Raw genomic sequence first — 23,802 nt, 5'->3', positions numbered from 1 at the left:
ACATGTACTTTTATAAAATTTATAGTATCATCACACAAAAATACAAATGGCAAATGTAACATAAGACATAATTATATTTATTCTTCACCATCATATCATTAACATGATACATCACCATTGTAGGGAGAGATCTCATTTGCCCACCAACTCCATGCCATACTCCTGACATGAATTATTTTGTTTAAGTATGATAACAATCCTATAGAGTAAATAGTATTCTGTCTGGCAGACTCCAGAGAAAATATGTATCTTGGTCTACTCCCCTCTGCTAAAAATTTTAGCTTTCCTTCAAATGAAAAAATTAAATGCAAAAATGGGTATTCATCTTATTTACTTCTATTACTGTAAACATTTTGCCTTTCAACATCACTTTTGACAACCTTTGAAGCTTTCTATCACAATTTGTCAGTTGTTTTACCAGAGTATCTGTTAGTATTGCTCAGTAGTCCACAAAGCTTGTAACAGATATCAAAAGTATACATGTCCTATGGAAAGTATCCAAAGACACTTCATGATTAACTAAGAAAATTCATGGTTATCAAAAGCTATGTACAAACACATTATTAAAGTCATGTTTATTGTTTTAGGAATAAACATGTTTTAGCTCTATCTAATAGCAGTGCTCAACATTTCAGCCAATTTTTGAAAGACTCTGGCAAACCTATGTATTCTAAAGTAAAGATTGTGAAAGTCGCTCAGTAGTGTCTGACTCTTTGAGACCCCATGGACTACACACAGGCCATGGAATTCTAGGCCCGAATACTGGAATGGGTAGCCTTCCCTTCTCCAGGGGATCTTCCCAACCCAGGGATCAAACTCAGGACTCCCACATTGCAGGCAGATTCTTTACTAGCTGACCACAAAGGAAGCCTGTGTATTCTAAGCCTACAGTTTCCCCAAATCTAGTTTCCCAAAGACTCAAGCTATTTTGAGTCAGATTGTTTTAAAAAACTAATAAAAATTATTGACTGCCTACACAGAAAATGTACACAGGCTTTTAAAAAGAAAGTTTTACATACAATTCCAGAGGGTTTTTAGATTTCAAAGACTATCCATAAACTTCCTAAGCCTGGTTCATGTGTTCTAAAATTAAGAACCTCTATCCTAAGGCTCAAATGACTCACTGAATACCAACAAATCAGGTATAAATAAAAACCATACATTGGATTTGGGGTAGAAGGCAGGGACAGAATAAATTGCTTATGCATTTTTACTTACTATTGTCAAGGGCAGGATGACAAAGATCCCTACTCTTTATATTCTCAATTTCCTCAAAATTGGTGCCAATGAAAAGCACTGACAGGAAATCAAGATGAAAAGGTACAGCTACTAATGTAAAAAAAATTTTAAGAAAGTGGTCAAGCTATAATTTGATTCTTTTACATATATCACAATAAATACCAACTCAGAAAATTTGCATGCATAAACTTATTTTTTGATAGAACTTTTCATTTAAGAGTTTAGAATGTTTAATTTGTATTTTCTCACCATATGCAAAAGGAATACAAATCAAAGCATTTCAATGAGCTCACAGAAAAAGTCAATCAGTCCCTTTGTTTTATATTCAAAGTGTCCATGTCTACAGATTTTATACTGGATAAATTGAGTCAGACCAAGATTAAATGACTCATGAAAGGTCATATATGGAAATAGACTGCCATGACTTAAATTGCGGGATGTGAAATCCTAGCTTTCTATTCTAACGTCTACAAAACAATTCCTTCAAGATAGTTTTTTTTTTAAAAGAAGTAGATTCACTTCTGCCAATTCTTATTTAGATTCAGAAGTGAAAATTTGTCTAAAACAAAAAGGAAATTTTAAGTTTTATGAAGAAATTCATCTTGTAAAACTTAGGAAACAGAAGCTAGTTAGCCAAGAACTCTGTCCATCTGAAAAAGTTTACAGCACCAGCTGTAACAATTAAGTTCTGCTGTAATTTTATAATTATATCTACAAGCCAGAATTCTCTCAGAAACAAAGAGCAAAATTAAATACTAACACTTTAACTGTTTCAGGTATTCTCATGAGGCTTACAAGAATAGTAATTGTTAATGCAGAGCAAAGATGACCAAACAATATTGGTAATTACTTATTTGCCAATGTTTATCGCTAAGTAAAAGCCTTATGAGGGACAGAAACCCTATCTGTCCTAATTATTAATCAAAATCTATACTTCACTAACACATAATAGAAACTGAAATATCTGCTGAATGAATGCAAGAGTTATGGACCTAATACAGTACCATACATTGTGCTATTCTGCATACTGTACTTAAAGTATTTACATTTTTAAACCTTTTTTGAAACTCAAAATTTTACACACATTTATGTGTGTCAATCGCTGTCGTGTCTGACACTCTGTGATCCCATGGACTGTAACCCACCAGGCTCCTTTGTCCATGGAATTCTCCAGGCAAGAATACTAGAGTGGGTAGCCATTCTCTTCTCCAGAGGATCTTTAAATATTTTTACCATAATTATCAGATGACTTAGGGGGAAAAACCAAGTATTTGTTTTCCATTCTAAAATGCTAATTGTCATTTAAGAGTATCCAAAATAAGGTGATGCTAGTGGTAAAATATCTGCCTGCCAATGCAGGAGATGTAAGACATGGGTTCCATCCCTGGGTCAGGAAGATCCCCTGGAGAAGGAAATGGAAACTCGCTCCAGTATTCTTGCCTGGAGAATCCCATGGACAGGGGAGCCTGGTGGGCTACAGTCCATGGTGTTGCAGTCGGGCTACAGTCCATGGTGTTGCACAGAGTCGGACACGACTGAGAGTCTAAGCATACACATAAAATAATACTTAACACATAATGTCCCTATACGAAATTTAACAGAAACATTTAGGAAAATTTAAAACTCTTAACAATAGTACTTAATGCATAACCTAAAAGGGCAAGGCAAACTAGATTTCCCAGCAGCTAAAAGGTGTAGTTAGTTACCCTTCTACATTCTAGAACAGACAATAAAATGTGAAAGGAGGGGGGAGGGTAAGCCACAAAAGAAGCTGACATTTATTTCGGCATCTGCCTCTCCCTTCTAACCACAAGAAGTCCTATGAAACCTTGATTCAGTTGGGGGAGGGGTGGAAAAAACTTACCCAACATGTTAAAAAACAGGAACAATGCAGTTTTTTGAGAACAGTCAAAAATTAACTGCTAACTTTTACATATCTTATTCTAGTTTGTTTAAAGAAAAATTCTAAAACATTAAACATCTTAATATTAATTTAAAAACTGATTTATGAAGATAATTTTGTAATCATCACATGCTAGAGTAATTATGTTTGTATGTTTCAAAATGTATAAGCCTCAGAAGAAACAAGATTACGATCCTAATTTTCACTTTGTAAAAATGTGGGATAATATCAAAATTGGTAAAATATTTAAAGAATTTAAAGCAAGTTCATGGCAGATGAAAGGTCATGACTTCAATTTATAAGGTTTATTTATGAGACATATCAATATTTACGAGTTGACTCATTAGGCCATATCAACTAAAAGAAAAAAGGTCTCTTTCATGAAGTTATTAAAAGATGAAATATTAGGAATCTGAATTTGTTTTCATCAGAGTTTATCATGAGTTTTTGCTCTAAAATGTTATAAACTGAGCCAAGTTAATGATTGTGATTTATGATGGCACCCCATTTACAAAACAATTTCAAATTATTAACACTGTTTCCAAAGTTTATGTTCTCCAAAACCATCGAAGAAAAAAAACCAGTCTAGCTCCCACACAGGCTATCTCAATAAAGTTTTATTGTATTCTGGATGGTAAGATATTAACAATATTGCATCCATTCTAGACTGTTTCACTTTAATAAAGACACTCTGATGCTGGGAAAGGTTGGGGGTGGGAGGAGAAGGGGACGACGGAGAATGAGATGGCTGGATGGCATCACCGACTCTGTGGACATGAGTTTGAGTGTACTCCGGGAGCTGGTGATGGACAGGGAGGCCTGGCGTGCTGTGATTCATGAGAGTCGGACACAACTGAGCGACTGGACTGAACTGAACTGAACTGAACTGAGGATAAAAAGCTACAAAGTGATCCAGAAGAGGATACATGGATCAAGGAACACTGTTTGGAAATCAGGTCATAAGATGACCATCTAAGGAAACTGGCAATGTTTAGCTACATTCAAATCTCTAAAGGATTTTTACATGGATATTAAATGCAGCTACAAAAGGGGAACTATGTATAAGGTAGAGATTAGCAGAAAACAGAATTCTGTGTCTAAGTGCCCACAAAATGAAACAGACATATTCTGAGGAAGTGAGTTCCCTATTCCTGAGACATTCAAATCGAGGCTGGATAAAAAACTTGTCAGGAAAAATTGCTGCACTGCATAAAAAATTATATTAGAAGGCCACTGACCATTTTAGTTCTTCCAAAGCAAAGACTCTATGACTATTTAATGAGTAATGAGACACAGTCAACTAAAGAACACTTACTCTTTCCTGTATAATGCAAAAAGAAATAATTACAGACTTAGAACTAAACTATTTCTTGAAAATACCCTGAAAGGTTTTAAAAACTATATCTTTTCATAAACCATTAAAAGGCCCAAATATTTTGCAAACAAAATTAAATAAATAAATATGCCTGGAATTATGAAATAAATATGCTTTCATATTTAGTTCTTAGTCCACTCCAGTGTTCTTGCCTGGAGAATCCCAGGGACAGGGGAGCCTGGTGGGCTTCCGTCATGGGGTCACACAGAGTTGGACACGACTGAAGTGACTTAGCAGCAGCAGCAGTAGCAGCAGCTAATGACATAGATATTATCACCCTTATTTTGTAAAAGAAAGACTGCTCCCAATATCTGACAAGTGAAAAAGCCAGGACTTGCCTTCATCTTTGACATTAAAGACCACCAAAACAGAATTATTTGGCATGTTTCAGTCATTTTTTGTTTTCACACTGAGACTATCAAAGACAAAAAATCATTCATACTATTTTACTATGCATCCATCAACACAAACATGGGCTTTACTATTTTAACATAAAAATCAAACTAAAGACAGAAAATGATCACCATCCTCCCTTTGTTAAGTGTTTAAATTTAAAGCTCAAAATACTGAATACATTACAAATTATTTAGTATATCTTTTGTAATTTTCATATATATTCATACAGTAGTGTTAAATTTAGGTCTCATAATCTCAGGTCACTCCTCGGCCTGAAGGAATTTATACCTTCGTTAAACCAAAATGGATCAGTATCAGTGTAAATAAATACAGGTTTTACTTACAGAACATGCATTGTTTGTCATATGGAATTATACTATCAAATATGAATTAATTCATTTTGTTTAGAAAAGAGAAGGAGGAGAATCTGCGCATTTTTTTAGGCCAGCACAATATTCTAAGAATTAGAAAAGCTATTCAACAAAAACTTTATAGCATTCTACTAAATATTTTATAAATATTAACTTGTTTAAGACTCACAACAACCATATAAAATATATACGATTACCTGCATCCCCACTTCTCAGAGGAGAAAACTACAGAACTGAGAGGTACAGTAATTTGAGATCAAATAGCAAATGGCTAACCCCAAATTTGGATGTGACAGTCCACTATGCTAAGCTGCCTTTCCTTGGACAGACTCAAGTAAGAGCCCTGACTTCCCACCATGGGCTACGAAGCAAGGTGTGATATATCATACATGCTCACTAACCCTCCATGGATTTGATTTCCAGGTCACTTAAGACTAGATCCCTGTACAGTATCAGCAGAGATGAGGACTTTTCTTTCTAATCATTGCTAAATAATAATCAAGTGAGTTTTATAAAAGTACAGACAAAGAAACCCCATGATCTTTAAATACACACACATCAAAAGTTTCCTTACCTTCCCAGTTCTTTAGATGTAAGTGTATAAAAATTATTAAAGTTTTCCACTTTAATTGGAGTTTGAGGAGTGGTAGTTAGCATGCCTGAAATACTTCGGCAATCAAATCTTCTCCTCAACATGATGACTCCAAGATAGGCTTCTTCAGTCACTTATTTTTATCTATTTAAAAAAAGAGAAGATGCAGGGTATAACTGATATGCAATTAAGAAAAAAAAGATGTTATCTCAGACAGGATATGCGTTATACTGTACAGCTCCAAATATAGCCATAAGGTACAACCAAAAAAAAAAAAAAGAAGAAGACGGAAGAAAATTTAAAAGCATATTCTACCCAAAAAGAAGAAAAAGAGCAGACACATAAATTGGTATCACCTATGGTACTTGAACTAAGTTACTTAATTTCATTTCAGAATAAAATGCCTGTAAGACCTACCAAATTCTTTTAAAAAGTTAAAATTGTAATATAATCAATTTCACTTTAAAACTTTGACTCTTTAAAGTTGTATCTTCACATAACAAGATAATTTAACATAGAAAATTATTCATTTTAAATTTATTTTACATGGGCAAACAAAAATAATGGTAAATTCACATGTTGTGAGTTATATTACTGACATCTGAGTCACTAAAAGAAATAGACTTGTTTCAAATAGACTTGTTTCATGGCCCTTAGATTCAGAACCCAGCACAGAGCCTGCTATGTATGAAGAGCTCTATAATTTTGTCGGATGAGTGAGCAACTACACATAAAGCCCTATTCTGGAGTTCTAATCTATATCTGAAGCTCATATTTGTCTGGAACTTTTATAATATTTACAAGTGTTCAATTTTAATATTAAAACTACTATTTCACATTAATTGAACTCATATAATGACAGACTACATATTTTTAGATACTTCCTTCTGTTATGCCTATCAGAAGATCCAGTATTATTCTTCTAGCATACTCTTACAAGAATCCCTAAGCTTTTTTCCTTCTCTGTCTCAATTTTCCTCCATTTATTTCCTACTTGACATGTTCTATACCTTCCTATATTCAAATGCCACCTATATTCAACTTAGCAAGTGAACAGTGTGATTAGAGGGGAGTGTTTTCAGTTTCCATATTTCCTTGGTTTTATTTTTAAGTCAGCATTTTTTTTCTCTTGGCTTTTGGAAAAACAAAGACCTAACGAGTTTTGAGGTACATTTCTAGTGTTCCAAAATTAGCAGAGTACCATTCTGAAAATAACATTTGGACTGAACCACATCTAAGTCTGAATCCCATTTATCCATCATACCAGTTATGAGGCATTTACCTTTGCTGCTGTTCTGAGCTGAGTTATGTCCCTCCCTTCAAAATTCCTACCTTAAAGTCCTAATCCCCTAGTACCTCAGAAACTGACTATATTAGAAGAAAGGGCCATTAAATGTGTAATTAAATTGAGGCCATTAGGGTGGGCCTTAAAGCAATACGCCAAGTCAAGTATTTTCATTAAAAAAATGTGATTAGGATACAGAAACACACAGGGGAAGACCAGATAAAGACACAGGGAGAAGGTCATTCACAAGCCAGAGAAAGGCCTCAGAGAAGCCAAGCCTGCTGACACTTAGATCTCAAAATTCTATTCTCCAGAATTGTAAGAAAATTAATTTCAGTTGCTTAAGTCACCCAATCTACAGTACTTTGTTACGGCAGCCTAGCAAAGTAATACAGCTACTTTTAAAAAGAAAGAAAGTAGTATTTCAAATGTGTTGGAGGGATACAAATATAACAAACAGGGGTTTCAATCTTATTATTTTGTTCAAATTAAAAATAAATAATTAATCACAGACAGAGTTGGTCCCTTCTTTTCATTCCGCTAGCCCTGGGTCGGAGAGCTTATCATTTCCTTGCCAACATATGTCCCATTCAGACAGTTTTGTGATTTACTTTGCATTTCTCCTGATTACTAGCAAGGAAAGCTGCAATTCTGCTGCCCCTAAAGTATGGATGAATCATAGAATGTATCTTGCAGTGCTCTAAATACTAAAAATTAAAATACAAACTCATGAAGAACGACACTGGTACAGTGCTAGTCGTGAAAGCACATCATGGAGTTCAATAAACAAATACTGTTAGTACTCTCTAAAGATCTCCAGTGACAGTCCCTGCCACTGTTGAAGAGCTGTACCCTATTTCCATATACAAAACTCTCACCCCAAGTTAGCTTAAACTAGTTCTTAAAATTTGTCTTTTTTATTCTGTTCTGGTGAACTATTTATATACTTTAGTTCTGATGGCACTCAGTTTCACCGTTCACATATTCCTCTCTGAAAAATCAATATGGTTACCAATTTCTATGCTTAGTCTTTTTTTCTTCAGGTCATTCTTGGGCTTTAAGATTTTTTCCCTAAATTTAAAAGTCTATAGATTTGTATGCTTATGATCATATTTATGTTATTAGCATATGTACAGGATGAAGGGATATACCTGTATCAAAGATACAAATTGGGCTACATTCCCAACACTGTTCCACATCAGGCCTTAGGAATCATGAGCACAAGAACACATATTTACCCATAAAGACAGAGTATAGGCTCTTGATTCTAAGATGTTCACCTCATCTAGATTCTAGAATCTAAGATGTTTATCTTATGCTGTAATACATCAGCTAAAAAGCAACCTATGATAAGAATCTAGTAAAACAGATATATTTTATAATTATTTTCTGTTCTCAAGTTTCAAAAGAATCAATGTGAATCTTAGATGTTGTCAAAGACATGCTTAATGAAGCATGATTTATAATAGTGGAAAAAAGCCAAAAAGCTTTCAGAGTGAATGCATCCCAAAGTTTAACAAGAAGGAAATGGTTAAATATACCTAAATAACAGGATATTACATACATAAAATAAAAATTGTGCTTTCAAATATTTTAACTCATATAATGAGAAAAGGAAGACAAAACTTTACAGTATGTTAATTTTTTTATAAGTATATACGTTTGTTATATATAATTTTCACATATGTTTTAAATAATATTTTTAAATATAAAAGCAAATAGATGAAAATACAGGAAACTATGACAATATACTAACAGTGGTTATCTTTGGATTGTGAAGTTATGGCAGTGTTTATACTCTCCTTTGTTTAAGTTATCTATATCAAGCTAGCATAGCCAAAAAATTAACAAATGCCTTTGGCTAAGATGGCTGTGAATATATATGACTAGACTTGAAATGCAGAAACTAACCCATGTGCAACAGTAAAACATATCTCTTTACACATTAAGGGTTTACTTGACTGAAAGTACATGAGCCATTATTGCTCAGATTTTTTTAAGGTCTCAGTGTTTTCTCTGCATTTATTTAGAGCAGATGGTGTTCATTATGCAAGTAACAGGTCCATTCTTATGCAAAGACCATACATGCATTTAGGGTAAATACTAAGCAAGAATCAATACCCTGTTTAATACCACCCAGAAAAAAACAATTTTATAAATTCTGAATTAATGTCAAAGTTCTATATAATAAATAATAATTTGTAACCTTAAGATACATGCCTTTATTATTATATTACTTGTGAAAATTCAAATTCAACTCAGGATCCCTCTAAAAAAATCCAAAGTGTGATATATAAATATTATACTAACAGGTATTAAGTTTTATAATACCTATTTAGTTATTAGAAGGAAAATAAAACCTAGTGTTTTTTTGGACTGGAATAAATCGTGATAATATAAACATGGCCTAATAATCAAGCTACTTAATAGCATTTCCTAATACTAGACATTGGTGTATGCTTAGTCTTTTACCCTAACAAATTTTTCCCCTCACACGTACTGTTGGTCATCACAATGGATGAATGGCCTATATATATTTGTATATTTGTATGGCTACAAATGCAGCTGTAAGCAGTGCTGGACAATCAGCAGTTTTTAAAATACATGCTGATACAAAAATCATTTTTTGAATTGTGTTACATTTCACTCTGGCTCTGAACATGCTGGAAACACAAGCTACGTCCCAGAAAAAAGGAAAAACACATTTCTGAAGGTTAGACTTTAAACTTACCTACAGACTGCTAATACACCTATATTACAAACCGCTTTAGGGATCTATACAGCATGCCCTAAGTGTATGTTCCTCCTATTTACAGCACTTGCACCAGCTGCCACAGAATAGATTTTTTCTATTTCCTATCCTTTGGCCAATTTTGTATATAACAGAGCAAGAATGTCACCTTTGTCCACCAATCCCTCCACAAACACCATGCTACCCTTTACGTAAGATTTAATTCTTGGGTACATGAAGGTTATCAGTTAATTTTCTGTCTTTCCTTGCATCCTCCTAAATTTCTCACCAAATTCTCTTTAACTCCAACAAGCAATCACCAACCTTTTCTTGCTTTCTACCATTAATTCACAGACCTATAATCGATTCTAAATTACCAATAATCTGTGCTAGTTATTCAGTTGTGTCCAATTCTTTGTGACCCCATGGACTGTAGCCTGCAAAGCTCCTCTATCCATGGAATTCTCCAAGCAAGAATACTGGAGTAGGTAGCCATTCCCTTCTCCAATGGATCTTCCCAACCCATGGATTGAACTGGTGTCTCCAGCATTGCAGGCAGATTCTTTATTTTCTGCTGAGCCACCAGGGAAGCCCAAATTACCAACGTATCACTTTAAAGAACTTTACTCCGTGCATGTGTGCTAAGTTGTTTCAGTCATGTCCGACTCTTTGCGACCCTATAGACTGTAGGCCACCAGGCTCTTCTGTCCATGGGATTCTCCAGGCAAGGATACTGGAGAGAGCTGTCATGCCCTCCTCCAGGGGATCCTCCTGACTCGGGAATCAAACTCCTAGTTCTTACGTCTCCTGCATTAGCAGGTGGGTTCTTTACCACTAGAGCCACATTGGAAGCCCATAACACTTTATTAGGCTACACTAAAAAAAAAAAAAAATCTCAAGGGACCTAGTAGGCAAAATGTGTATGTGTGTATGTGTGAGCAGGTACACAGTTATAGACATAATCAGGCACTAAAAACAGTAAGAGAATAATAGAAGAAGGCAAGATACAATAAAGCTTCCAATTGCACAGTACAGGCAGGTATAATGGAATCTCAAGTTTATTTGCAGAGATTTTTTTCTTCATTAACTCTCATTACAATAATTACAACAAGAATTCAGATGGGATCAATGAAGGAAGGAAGAGAGAAAACATTAGGCTTGATCTGGACCTAAGTTTACTAGAAGAAAGCAAATATGATGTGATCAATAGTAAGACAAAAAAAAAAAAAACCTCATAAACCTCTAAATAGCTCTATTTTTAAATGCTCATCATGATATTCACCTCAAAGTTATCTTATAAAAATGTTTTCATAAAATCTAACACATCATATGACAATAAATAAAAACATCTAGAAAATTAAATTGTCTCCTTTGATCCCTGCATTAGCTCCCTGGTACCTAGTTCAAGCCCTTACACCGAGACACACAAAACCCTTCGTGGCCAGCTTCATTTCCTGCCACACTTGTATCTCATATTTTGCCTCCACATCTCTGTTACACTTCTCTGTCTGAACATCCTTTCTACCTTTCCTTAAATGGTTAACTTTTTATTTAATCTTCTTACCTCAACAAAAAATGTCATCTCCCCCAGGAAGCTTTGCCTAAAACCCACAGGTTGTCTTTAATGCCTGTCCTTTATGCTTCAAACAGGAGGACCCTTGACATACCTCTTTACCTCAACATGTAACATGTTAGACTGCAGTTATATTTAGTGTCTAAAGGATAGCAACCATTTGCTTTCATGCCTAAACTCCCCGCATGGTGTCTGGCACCTGGTAGGAATTTTTAAAAATGTCTGATGAGCTGAACTTAATATTGAATATTAAGTTAATATTAACTTAATATTTCTTAAGAATTAAGAGATACAGCAAGAAGAATTTTTAGGTACATCTCATGTCTTCGAGGGTTTAGCAGAATTTGAGATCCATCTTGAAATTATAATATTGGGGCTTCAAATGCAGCTAATCTCTGCTTAATTCAATATTTGGCTAAATAAAATAAGAAATATTTTAAATTGCTATCAGAGAACTTCAGTTTTAAACAGGATAGCCATGAAGTCTGGAAATATGGATAAAATTATTAATATAATACCAACAGATAATTTATTCTGCATTTACCTATCTTTCCAGACTAGGTAGCCACATGTTATTATACCCCTACTTCAGCTAAGAACATAAGTATTTTAAGAGCTATTTCAATCAGGAAATCCAGATACTTGTCCTGCAAAAGGACTGATAAATTAAGATCCTCATGAAGAAATCTGAAAAGCAATGGAAAGCAAAGTAAGGCACAAGATTACAGGGGGAAAATTTTTTTTCTTTCTGCATGAGAATTTACAGCTACCAAGTTTTCCCTATGAGACAGAGGAACTGGAGATTTATTTGTTTAGAATTCATCAAAATAAAGAACTTTCTACTAGTGTGGCAGAAGGATCCATTTCTAATTAGTCATTGATTAGAAGCAAAGGTATTGGTGTAGGGAAAGGGAAGATGATGATTTTCAATTTCACGGAAGAGACCATTCCTTCTATGTATTCTACTAACAGGTTCATTGTTTTTTTTTTTTTTTTTTAAAGATTGAATAGAAAGTATAATCCAATAATTTAATCCTTTGAAAAATCACAACAAGAAGCCAGCTAACTGACTCTAGTCTAACCAGTCTAGTAAACACTATCCAAAGACTAAAGTCCCAGGTAATGACCTTAGACCTGATTTTGTGTCACTTCAGTAAGGCCAGGTGCTGTCTCTTCCACCTTCAGAAGGAGAGTTAAACCCTATAATCGTGAACCAGGATGGAAAGATGTTGAGAACGGAAATATAGTGGGCCAACAAACATACAGTGCTTTTCATTCATCAGATGGAAAATTAAGTTTCTATTGTAAAATAAAGTACTGTTTACTTACAGCATCTCTGAAGTACTGTTTATTCAGTAAGTATTACAATGCAAAATGAAATATGATACTCAGATTAAAGATGAAACTATCATTTCACTGTTAATATTAAAATGTTTAAATGCTTAAAATATTAACTATTCCCTCTTTTAAAGAAGTTGCAAAGGGTCTAGGACACCACTGCTGTATATAAATGAAAAGAAACTCACTAGTTCAGATGTTTCAAGTGGTCCTGAAGTTCAAGGTTACATGTATTTTTGGGGAAAAATGATAAATCAAAAAAATCAAAAGTTCACAAAGCATGTCCTGAAAATTACATTTGTCACAACATATTTATATAAAAACAGGTAACTTAATTCTTACACACATTTGTTAACTGAAAATAGTCAAAGAAATCCTTTGATAAAAGTCTATCGTAGAATACAAAATACTTAAAATCACTGAATTTTGTCATCAAAATTGTAAAAAACTAAAATAACCAAAACATTTAGTTTTCACAAGCGGAAAGTAAGTACATAAATGGTTGTTAATGTTTTTGACACAACCAATACCCACGGAACAGAAAGAATTCCTAAAAAAAAAAAAAAACCCAAAATCCTTTAAAAGCAATACATCTAGTAGCACTGTCCTACTTAGCTGCCAGTACGCACTGCGATTGTACACACAATTGTAAGACAATTTTAGGATTCAGTGAAAGTGTCAGCAATGGATTTCCTTGATTCCTGCATTTAAAATTAGGTCTCTAAGTAAAAACAGCGAAATTTTGACAAGGAAATCTCTTATAATTATCAAACAGCTTCAAAAACCAAGCATGTAAAACGTATTTAAATGTTTACTTAACATTAGTAAAAAAAAAAATTCTCAGTGCAAGTTTAAAGATAGAATTGTTTGATTGGAAATACGCTATCAAATGCCTGTATCTTCTTCAGCTTTGACAGTGATCAATTAGTCAAGTCTCAACTTTCCTGAAAACTGATTCTATCTTAAGTGAAAGCTGCTCAGTTGCATCTGACTCTTTGTGGCCAGGATCCTGGAGTGGGTCACCTTCCCCTTCTCCAGGGGATCTTCCCAACTGAGGGATAGAACCCAGGTCTCCCACACTGCGGGCAGATTCTTTACCAGCTGAGCCACAAGGGAAGCCCAAGAATACTGGAGTGAGCAGACTATCCCTTTTCCAGGGGATCTTCCCTACCCAGGAATCAATCGAACCAGGGTCTCCTGCATTGCAGGCAGATTCTCCACCAACTGAGCTGAGGGAAGCCGGATTCTATCTTAGCCAACCAGTAATTCAGTTTTCAATGAGCCCAAGAGAATCTACAACTATTCTGTCCACACACAAAAATGAAAGGACTTCGATAACACAATTTTTACTTTTAAAACTTGAATATATTGCCACGTAAATATAGCTCACCTTAATTTCAAGTCCATATTTTAGAAAAGTGATGTAAAATGAATGATAGGTGCCTCAAGAATAAAGCAGCTATTAATAACTTCAGCTATTAAAACAGAAAAAAAAATTAAAAACTGGACATCTGTTCAGAGGAGGATGAAAGGGAAAGAAGAGGAGTTTTAAACTAGGACACTGCTTCTGTGGACCAACTTTTTCAAACACACACCATTTTATGGGCATGTGGTTTAATATTTGTAAAACAAACACTTTGGAAGTTGCTGAAAACTACTTCTGGACAATTTACTATAAAACTAGTGGTGAATCAATGACAAAGTAGGTTTATCATCTTTTAATCAGATTGTGTGCCCAGGCTCAAAATGCCAGGTTATATATGCTGCCACTTGCCCAGCCATCTCAGTAGACCATGCTGTCTCAGGGCACACATTCTCAAACTCTTGAGAACCTTAAAGGGCAATCAATGTATCACACATCACTGCGTATCAGTACCAGAGATGTAAACATTACACGCTGGCGAAACAATCAGCGAATGTGACACACAGACCTAATATAATTGAAATCTTATATCAGTATGTGGCTTTAAAATGTTTTCTTTTCCTTAATTTCAATTTGCAGATTGATGTTGGAGGGCCTCTGTCCCATCACAGCCAGAGGAAGAACTAACATCAGCTACTAGCCGCCCGCAATCTCTTTCAGCTTCGTCTCTAAGGGAATTCAAATGAAGCGCTTTCCTTACATAAAACAAAGAGTTGAGTAAATGTCAAAACCGTAGCCGTCACGCAGTTGTATTACACGGTGTCAAAATAAAGCCAGATCGCAGGAAATCACGGAAACAACTGCAACGCGACTTCTCTATTCACTGACTTTAAAAAATCTGTTCATAAGTAGTCACTGAAAATGTCCCACAAGATGAGCACAAACTCTCCCGATGAAAGGCAGCTGTGAGCAGGACGTGTCCATGAGTCCAGATGTGAACACGTCCCGGGCCCCACACCCCAGCTGTGAACTCGGGTAGGAGCAGAAGGAACCACGTCGACGCGACGTGGAAAGTGCGCGAGCGAGCCGGTGGCGAAGGGGGCTCCCGCCGGATGCGACCCGGGGAGAGACCGGGCCACACACACACAAACACACACGCACGCACACACGGACCCGGCTGAGAAAGGTACTGGGAGGTCCAGCCGCCGCCCCGAGCGCCGCACCCAAAGGAACCAGGGAAGCAGGACTCCGGCCGGAACGCAAGGGGGTCCGGAGCAGTCGGGCCACCCTGGGACGACGGTGTCTGAGCCCACCTTCCCCAGGCCGGAGGTCTGAACCGACCCCGGATCCGCCCACACTGCCGGCATCCCTCCTCGAGACCCCTCCCACGTTCTGGGTCTCCGTTCCACCCGTAAAGGGGGCTGCTTTAGGGGTCTGGAGTCGCAGCCCCGAGCCCACCCGCCAAACCCAGTAGAAAGAGGACGCGCGAGGCGGAAGACACTGACCGCTCGGGCCGCAGCAGTCCTCCCGGGGCTGCCCCCTCCAAGGGGGCTCCACTCCCGCCCCACGCAGGTGGCCACGACAGGACACGTTCTCCAGCTCTAGCCCCTTGAGGTGCCGGGTACTTCCGAGCGTGGCGGGACCCACTTTTACCCTTCCGGACAACGGCCAACAGTTGTGACCTGACCTCCCCAGTGAGGTGGCTCCCGACTACGGCGGCGAAGACGGTGACGGGAGCGTACAGTTGAGGTTTGAAAACTGCAGCCGCGTTGCGGGGCAGGGCTGTAGGCTAGAACCCACCCCCTCGGTGTCGAGAACCAATCCGAGCGCGCGCGGAGGGCGGGGCTGTCACGTGACGGGCGGGGCGGGGCGCCGGCCTCCAGCGCGTGCTGCGGGGCAGGGCTCAGCGGTGAGGGGGTGCGGCAGGCGCCGGCCGTCGGAGGCTAGGCGGAGCTACACGGCAGGTGGGGCGCTCCAGCAGTTACGGCGAGGGAGGAGTGAGGTGGGCGGTAGCCTGACCGCGCAACCGGCTGTAACTCCAACCGAGTGCATCCCGGCCTTCAGAGTGGTCAGTCCACGAGGACTGAGTATCTGCAGACTAGGGACCGGGAAGAAGCAAAATTAGTCGCTGCTTCGGACTCATTCCCAAACTTATGTGCCTGTTTTCAGGCTGTTCCCAGTCATCTTCCTTATCACCTGAAAACACTCGGCCCGTGGAGACTCCAGTTTGCTATAACTTGGCAAGCATCAACATCGCTTGGGGATTTATGGAACTTGGGCTCCACCTCTCTAGTCTGCTCCAGCGAATTGAGGTCTTCTGAGGCGTGACTGAAGTCAGTGTAAGGAGAGTCCAAATAAGATGAATTGTTGTTTATGCATTTAGGGTGCTAAGGGAAAAGATGAAAGCCCTTCAGCAAGCTACTCAGGATCTGTTATATATTCAAGAGAAAGAAAATTTTGCAAGTCTCGTGGAAGACGCAGTTGAAGGGTATTTTAATAACTGTATAAGACTATTGGAAAAATAGGGCTAACCTGGTGGCTCAGCGGTAAAGAGTCTGCCTGTCAATGCAGAAGAGACAGGTTCAATCCCTGGTCTGGAAAGATCCTCTGGAAAAGCAAATGGCAACCCAATCCAGTATTCTTGCCTGGGAAATCCCATGGATAGAGGAGCCCCGAGGGCTACAGTCCATTGGCTTGTAAAGAGTCCACAACTCAGTGACTGAACAACAACATTGGGAACATATACCGGGAGGAGAATCGTTTTTTAACAGATTTCTCCAAGCAGATTCCCATCAGGCCATCCATTTCCTCCTCCATATTGTATTTTTCCCAAGATAAGTACATAAAATGACTCACAGAAGTCTTCTTGTTACTTAACTGCCTCATCCCAGTTTAATGTGTTTATTCCCTAAACCATATCACTTGGAGAATATTGCCTTCATCTATCTACTTTCTTGTTGCTAACAACTGGACTGACAAGAGAAGTCTAAAGTTAAGATGCAGAAAAAATAAAGCTGCATGCTGAAATGGATTTTTCAGCTATCGTTATCTAAGAATACAAAAACAGTGAGACTTTCCATCTTTTCTTTTAGGAACACGGGGTGGTTCCTAGAAGGCTTAGCACTGGGCCAGTAACCTACAGAAATCTCATGCCTGCAGAATGGTGGTGATTTCTGTTTTGTCTGTGCTTGTGTGTGTGTGTGTTTAATCCTGGACCTCCTCAGTGTCAACATTTGATCAATAGGCAGCTCTTAGCAGTCTCTTCACAGTCTATCTTCCCTTCTGTTACTAACCCCATCTAACCACATCCCTTTACACTACAGACCTTTCCTTCTCCCATCACTGCTTTAAACCAAACTTCCTTGTGGTCACAAGCCCTCTGCTCTAACCAATCCCTGCTAGGCTGGCAAGTCTTTTCATGTCTTGTTTTTTCCTACTTCTGCCTAGGCTCCAGCTTTTCAGCATCCTCCTCATCAGCACCTATTCATAAATTTCCAACTTGAAGAAGTTACATCCTCCAGAAATCACAAATCTTTACTGATTTCTGATTTCTACTCACAGCCTGATCATCTCTTTGCCCTCTGTTCCTAGGTGCAGGACTTATACTCGTTCCTTGTGTTTCTCTTATGCCCCTAAATAGATTGTTAACCCTTGCACCTGAGGTCAGATTTGCGGGCTAGCACTTGTGTGCTTAGTTGCTCAGTAGTGTCTTACTCTTCACAATCCTGTGAACTGTAGCCCACCAGGTTTCTCTGTCCATGGGATTCTCCATGCAAGCATGCTGAAGAGGGTTGCCATTTCCTTCTTCAGGGGATCTTCCCAACTCAAGGATTGAACCCATGTCTCCTGTGTCTCCTGAATTGCAGTCAGATTCTTTACCTGCTGAGTCATCTTATATCAAGAGCATTCAGCTACGCTTACTTGGTCTCGGGCTCTGTGGTACAAGTAACAAGAAATTCCTGGTATTGAGGAATAGACTGTACCATCTGTGATTTTGCAGTAAAACTCAGGAGTCAAAACACCCTTTCATCCTACCTTATTTACTAAAGTCATTCATAGTCATGTCAAAGGTGCATGTCCTTGCCTTCATCCCTCGAGTGGGAAATACCCCTGTGACCTCCTGGTCATTCTGTGGTCATTGCTGCTGACCATACAGTTCAATAAACTGATCCTTGAACACCACACACTGACAAGAGATGGTGATTGTTATGGGCTGAATGTGATTCCACCAAATTGATGCGTTGAGGTCCTAACCCCCAGTACCTCAGAATGTGACATTGTTTGGAGATAGGGCCTTTATAGTCCGTGGGGTGACAGAGTCGAACACAACTAAGTGACTGAGCACGCAGGCAAGAGCATACAGGTGGGCCATTATCCAAGATGAAAAGATTACACCTCAGCAGAAATGAAAAGGCAGCCTACTGAATGGGAAAAATATTTTCAAATCATATATCTGATAAGGAGTTAATATCCAAAATACATAAAGAACTCATAGAACTCAATAGCAAAAAAAAAAAACCCATTCTGATTTAAAAATGGGCAATCTGAATATACACTTTTCCAAAGAAGACATACAGATGGCCAACATGTACTTGAAAAAAATACTCAACATCACTAATCATCAGGGAAATGCAAATAAAAACCATAATGCAATATCACCTCATACTTCTCAGAATACTTATTATAAAAAAAAAAATGTTGGTAAGAATGGGGAGAAAAAGGAATACTTGTACCCTATAGGTGGGAATGTAAATTGGTAATGGAACTATGGGAGTTCCCCTGAAAATTAAAAACAGAACTGCCTTGTAATCCAGAAATGTCACTTCCTGGTATTTATCTGAAGAAAATGAAAACATTAAGTGGAAAAGATATATGCACTCCATGTTAATTGCAGTATTATTTACAATAGTTAAAATAGGGAAACAACCTAAATGTCCATCAATAGATGACTGGATAAAGAAAAAAAATATATATATACATATATTTGTGTATATATATATACACACAATAGAATATGATTTAGCCATAAAAATGATGAAATTTTGCCATTTATCCAATATAAACAGACATCAAGGGCATTATTCTAATAGAAATAAGTCAGACAGACAAATACTGGATTATCTCACTTACACGTGGAATTAAATACAAAACAACACACACACATACTCACACACACAGTTTGTAGATACAGAAAACAGACTGATCATTGCCAGAGGCAGGGACTGGAGAATAGGAGAAAAATGTGAAGGCAGTCAAAAGGTACAAGCTTATAGTTATAAAATAAACAAGTCATGGGGATGTAATATACAACATGGTGACTACAGTCACCATATTACACTATATTGCATATTTAAGAGTTGCCAATAGAGTATATCTTAAAAGTTCCCATAACTAGAAAAAGATTTTTTTTTTGTTAACTATGTAAGGTGAAGCGGAACTAAAAAGCCTCTTGATGAAAGAGGAGAGTGAAAAAGTTGGCTTGAAGCTCAACATTCAGAAAACTAAGATCATGGCATCTGGTCCCATCATTTCACGGGAAATAGATGGGGAAACAGTGGAAACAGTGTAAAACTTTATTTTGGGGGGCTCCAAAATCACTGCAGATGGTGATTGCAGCCATGAAATTAAAAGACGCTTACTCCTTGGAAGGAAAGTTATGACCAACCTAGATAGCATATTAAAAAGCAGAGACAAATGCATTCTTTTTAATGGCTGAGTAATACTCCATTGTGTATACGTACCAAAGCTTTCTTATCCATTCGTCTGCAGATGGACATCTAGGTTGCTTCCATGTCCTGGCTATTATAAACAGTGCTGCGATGAACATTGGAGTACATGTGTCTCTTTCAATTCTGGTTTCCTCGGTGTGTATGTCCAGGAGTGCGATTGCTGGATCATATGGCAGTTCTATTTCCAGTTTTTTGAGGAATCTCCACACTGTTCTCCATAGTGGCTGTACTAGTTTGCATTCCCACCAACAGTGTAAGAGGGTTCTCTTCTCTCCACACCCTCTCCAGCATTTATTGCATGTAGACTTTTGGATAGCAGCCATTCTGACTGGTGTGAAATGGTATCTCATTGTGGTTTTGATTTGCATCTCTCTGATTATGAGGGATGTTGAGCATTTTTTCACGTGTTTGTTAGCCATCTTTATGTGTTCTTTGGAGAAATGTCTGTTTAGTTCTTTGGCCCATTTTTTGATTGGGTCATTTATTTTTCTGGAATTGAGCTGCAGGAGCTGCTTGTATATTTTGGAGATTAATCCTTTCTCAGTTGCTTCATTTGCTATTATTGTCTCCCATTCTGAAGACTGTCTTTTCACCTTGCTTATAGTTTCCTTTGCTGTGCAGAAGCTTTTGATTTTAATTAGGTCCCATTTGTTTATTTTTGCTTTTATTTCCAATATTCTGGGAGGTGGGTCTTGGAGGATCCTGCTGTGATTTATGTCAGCGAGTGTTTTGCCTACATTCTCCTCTAGGCGTTTTCTAGTTTCTGGTCTTACATTTAGCTCTCTAATCCATTTTGAGTTTATTTTGGTGTATGGTGTTAGGCAGTGTTCTAGTTTCATTCTTTTACAAGTGGCTGACCAGTTTTCCCGAGGTGGATGAAACTAGAACCTATCATACAGAATGAAGTAAGCCAGAAAGAAAAACACCAATACAACATACTAATGCATATATATGGAATTTAGAAAGATGGAAATGATAACCCTGTATACAGGACAGCAAAAGAGACACAGATGTATAGAACAGTCTTTGGGACTCTGTGGGAGAGGGTGAGGGTGGGATGGTTTGGGAGAATGGCATTGAAACATGTGTATTATCATATGTGAAACGTATCGCCAGTTCAGTGTCGATGCGTGTTACAGGATGCTCGGGGCTTGTATGCAGGGATGACCCAGAGGGAGGATAAGGGGAGGAGGGAGGTGGGAGGGGGGTTCGGGAGGGGGAACTCATGTATACCCGGGGCGGATTCATGTCAATATATGACAAAACCAACCAATATAATATTGTAAAATAATTAGCCTCCAATAAAAATAAAAATTAAAAAAAAATAAAAAGCAGAGACATTACTTTGCCAACCAAGGTCTGTCTAGTCAAGGCTATGGTTTTTCCAGTGGTCATGTATGGATGTGAGAGTTGGACTGTGAAGAAGGCTGAGCACTGAAGAATTGATGCTTTAGAACTGTGATGTTGGAGAAGATTCTTGAGAGTCCCTTGGACTGCAAGGAGATCCAACCAGTCCATCCTAAAGGAGATCAGTCCTGGGTGTTCATTGGAAGGCCAGTTGTTGAAGCTGAAACTCCAATCCTTTGGCCACATCATGCGAAGAGTTGACTCATTGGAAAAGACCCTGGTGCTGGGAGGGATTGGGGGCAGGAGGAGAAGGGGATGACAGAGGAGGAGATGGCTGGATGGCATCACCGACTCAATGGACATGAGTTTGGTTAAACTCCGGGAGTTAGTGCTGGACAGGGAGGCCTGGCGTGCTGTGATTCATGGGGTCACAAAGAGTCAGACACGACTGAGCGACTGAACTGAACTGAAGGTGACAGATGTTAACTACATTTATTGTGGTGATCATTTGGCAATATATACAAATATCAAATCTTATGTTGTACAGCTGAAACTAATGTTATAAGTCAATTATACCTCAGTTTACAAAAAAAAAACTTTTGAAAAATGGATTATGACGCAGACTACACAGACTAAAGGACGACCACTGGAGGACAGATTGAGAAAGTGGTCATCTGTAAGACAAGTGGAGAGGACTCAGAAGAAACCGAAACCACTGACTTCTGGCCTCAAGAACTGTGAGAAAATTTATTTCTGTTGTTTAAGCCAACAAGCCTATGGTAATTGTTATGGCATCCCTAGGAAACTAACACAGCGGTGCTCCTCAGTCACTCCAAGAGAACCCCAAGAAGTAACCAGGGATGGAGGTCTTTTCTGATCATGCCAGCACACTCACCACATTCTCTCCATTGAAAGTGACCCTCCCCAATCACACGGGTCAGTCACCACATGCTGACCACATGTCAGTATGATATACTCTGCATGTAAGTTAAATAAGTAGGTTGACAACATACAGCCTTTCCCAATTTTGAACCAGTCCATTGTTCCATGTTTGGTTCTAACTGTTACTTCTTGACCCGCATACCAGTTTCTCAGGAGATGGGTAAAGTGCGCTGGTATTTCTATCACTTTAAGAATTTTATACAGTTTGTTGTGATCCACACAGTCAAAGGCATTAGCATAATCAATGAAGCAGAAGTAGATGTTTACCTATAATTCCCTTGCTTTCTCTATGATCCAACAAAAGTTGACTATTTGATCTCTAGTTCCTCTGCCTTTACTAAACCCAGATTATGCATTTGGAAGTTCTCTGTTCACATGCTATTGAAGCCTAGCTTGAAGGATTTTGAGCATAACCTTACTAGCATGTGAAATGAGTGCAATTGTATGGTACTTTGATCATTCTTTGGCGTTGCCCTTCTTTGGGATTGGAATGAAAACACCTTTTCCAGTCCTGTGGCCACTGCTGAGTTTTCAGAATTTGCTGCCATATTTTGTGCAGCTCTTTAACAGCATCATCTTTTAGGATTTGAAATAGCTCAGGGGGAATTCCATCACCTCCACTAGCCTGGTTCAGAGTAATGTTTCCTACTCAACTTCACCCTCCAGGATATCTGGCTCTTGGTGAGTGGCCACACCATTGTGGTTATCAGGGTCATGAAGACCTTTTCTGTATAGTTCTTCTGTGTATTCTTGTCACCTCTTCTTACTCTCTTCTGCTTCTGTTAGGTCCTTACTGTTTCTGTCATTTTTCTTGCCTATCCTTGCATGAAATATTCCCTTGATATCTCCGATTTTCTTGAAGAGATCTCTAGTCTTTCCCATTCTATTATTTTTCTCTATGTCTTTGTGTTGTTCATTTAAGAAGGCTTTCTTATCTCTCCCTGATATTCTCTAGAATTCTGCTTTCAGTTGGGTCTATCTTTTCCTTTCTCCCTTGACTTTCACTTCTCATCTTTCCTCAGCTATTTATAAAGCCTCCTCAGACAACCACTTCGCCTTCTTGCATTTCTTTTTCTTAGAGATGATTTTGGTCACTGCCTCCTGTACAATCTACAAACCTCTTTCCATAGTTCTTCAGAAACTCTGCCTACCAGAACTAATCCCTTGGATCTATTCATCTTCTCCACTGTATAATCATAAGGGATTTGATTTAGGTGATACCTGAATGACCTAGTGGTTTTCCATACTTTCTTCAATTTAAGCCTGAATTTTGCAATAAGGAGCTGATGATCTGAGCCAGAGTGAGCTCCAGGTCTTGTTTTTGCTGACTGTATAGAGCTTCTACATCTTCGGCTGCAAAGAATATAATTAATCTGATTTTGGTATTGATCATCTGGTGATGGCCATGTGTAGAGTCGTTTCTTGTGTTGTTAGAAGAGAGTGTTTGCTATGACCAGTATGTTCTTGTGACAAAACTGTTAGCCTTTGCCCTTCTTCATTTTGTATTCCAAGGCCAAACTTGGCTGTTATTCTGGATATCTCTTGACTTCCTACTTCTGCATTCCAGTCCTCTATGATGAAAAAGACATCTTTTTTTGGTGTTAGTTCTAGAAGTTGT

The 23,802-nt window shown here is 38.1% G+C and overlaps 1 protein-coding gene across 2 annotated transcripts in view; it reads right to left on the bottom strand.

The window, feature by feature from the left end:
- The window catches only part of STK17B (serine/threonine kinase 17b), a 30,453-nt gene extending 14,528 nt beyond the window's left edge, over positions 1 to 15,925 (bottom strand). Inside the window, exons 1-3 of one of the 2 annotated variants that reach the window (XM_055398019.2) lie at positions 15,672 to 15,925; positions 14,194 to 14,278; positions 5,859 to 6,020 (exon numbers count right to left, since the gene is read on the bottom strand). In XM_055398019.2, the coding sequence (XP_055253994.1) occupies positions 5,859 to 5,980 (122 nt within the window). In that variant the 5' untranslated portion in view covers positions 5,981 to 6,020; positions 14,194 to 14,278; positions 15,672 to 15,925. The remainder of the gene's footprint in view (positions 1 to 5,858; positions 6,021 to 14,193; positions 14,279 to 15,671) is intronic. The other variant, XM_055398017.2, reaches the window with a different exon arrangement.
- Between the last annotated feature and the right edge of the window lie 7,877 nt (positions 15,926 to 23,802).

This window comes from Moschus berezovskii, chromosome 2, assembly GCF_049115385.1.
Source record: "Moschus berezovskii isolate FMDL1 chromosome 2, NW_MosBer_1.0, whole genome shotgun sequence".
Lineage (NCBI taxonomy): Eukaryota > Metazoa > Chordata > Mammalia > Artiodactyla > Moschidae > Moschus > Moschus berezovskii.
Note: the sequence above shows the minus strand (reverse complement) of the source record. Positions and strands in the feature narration are given on the sequence as shown.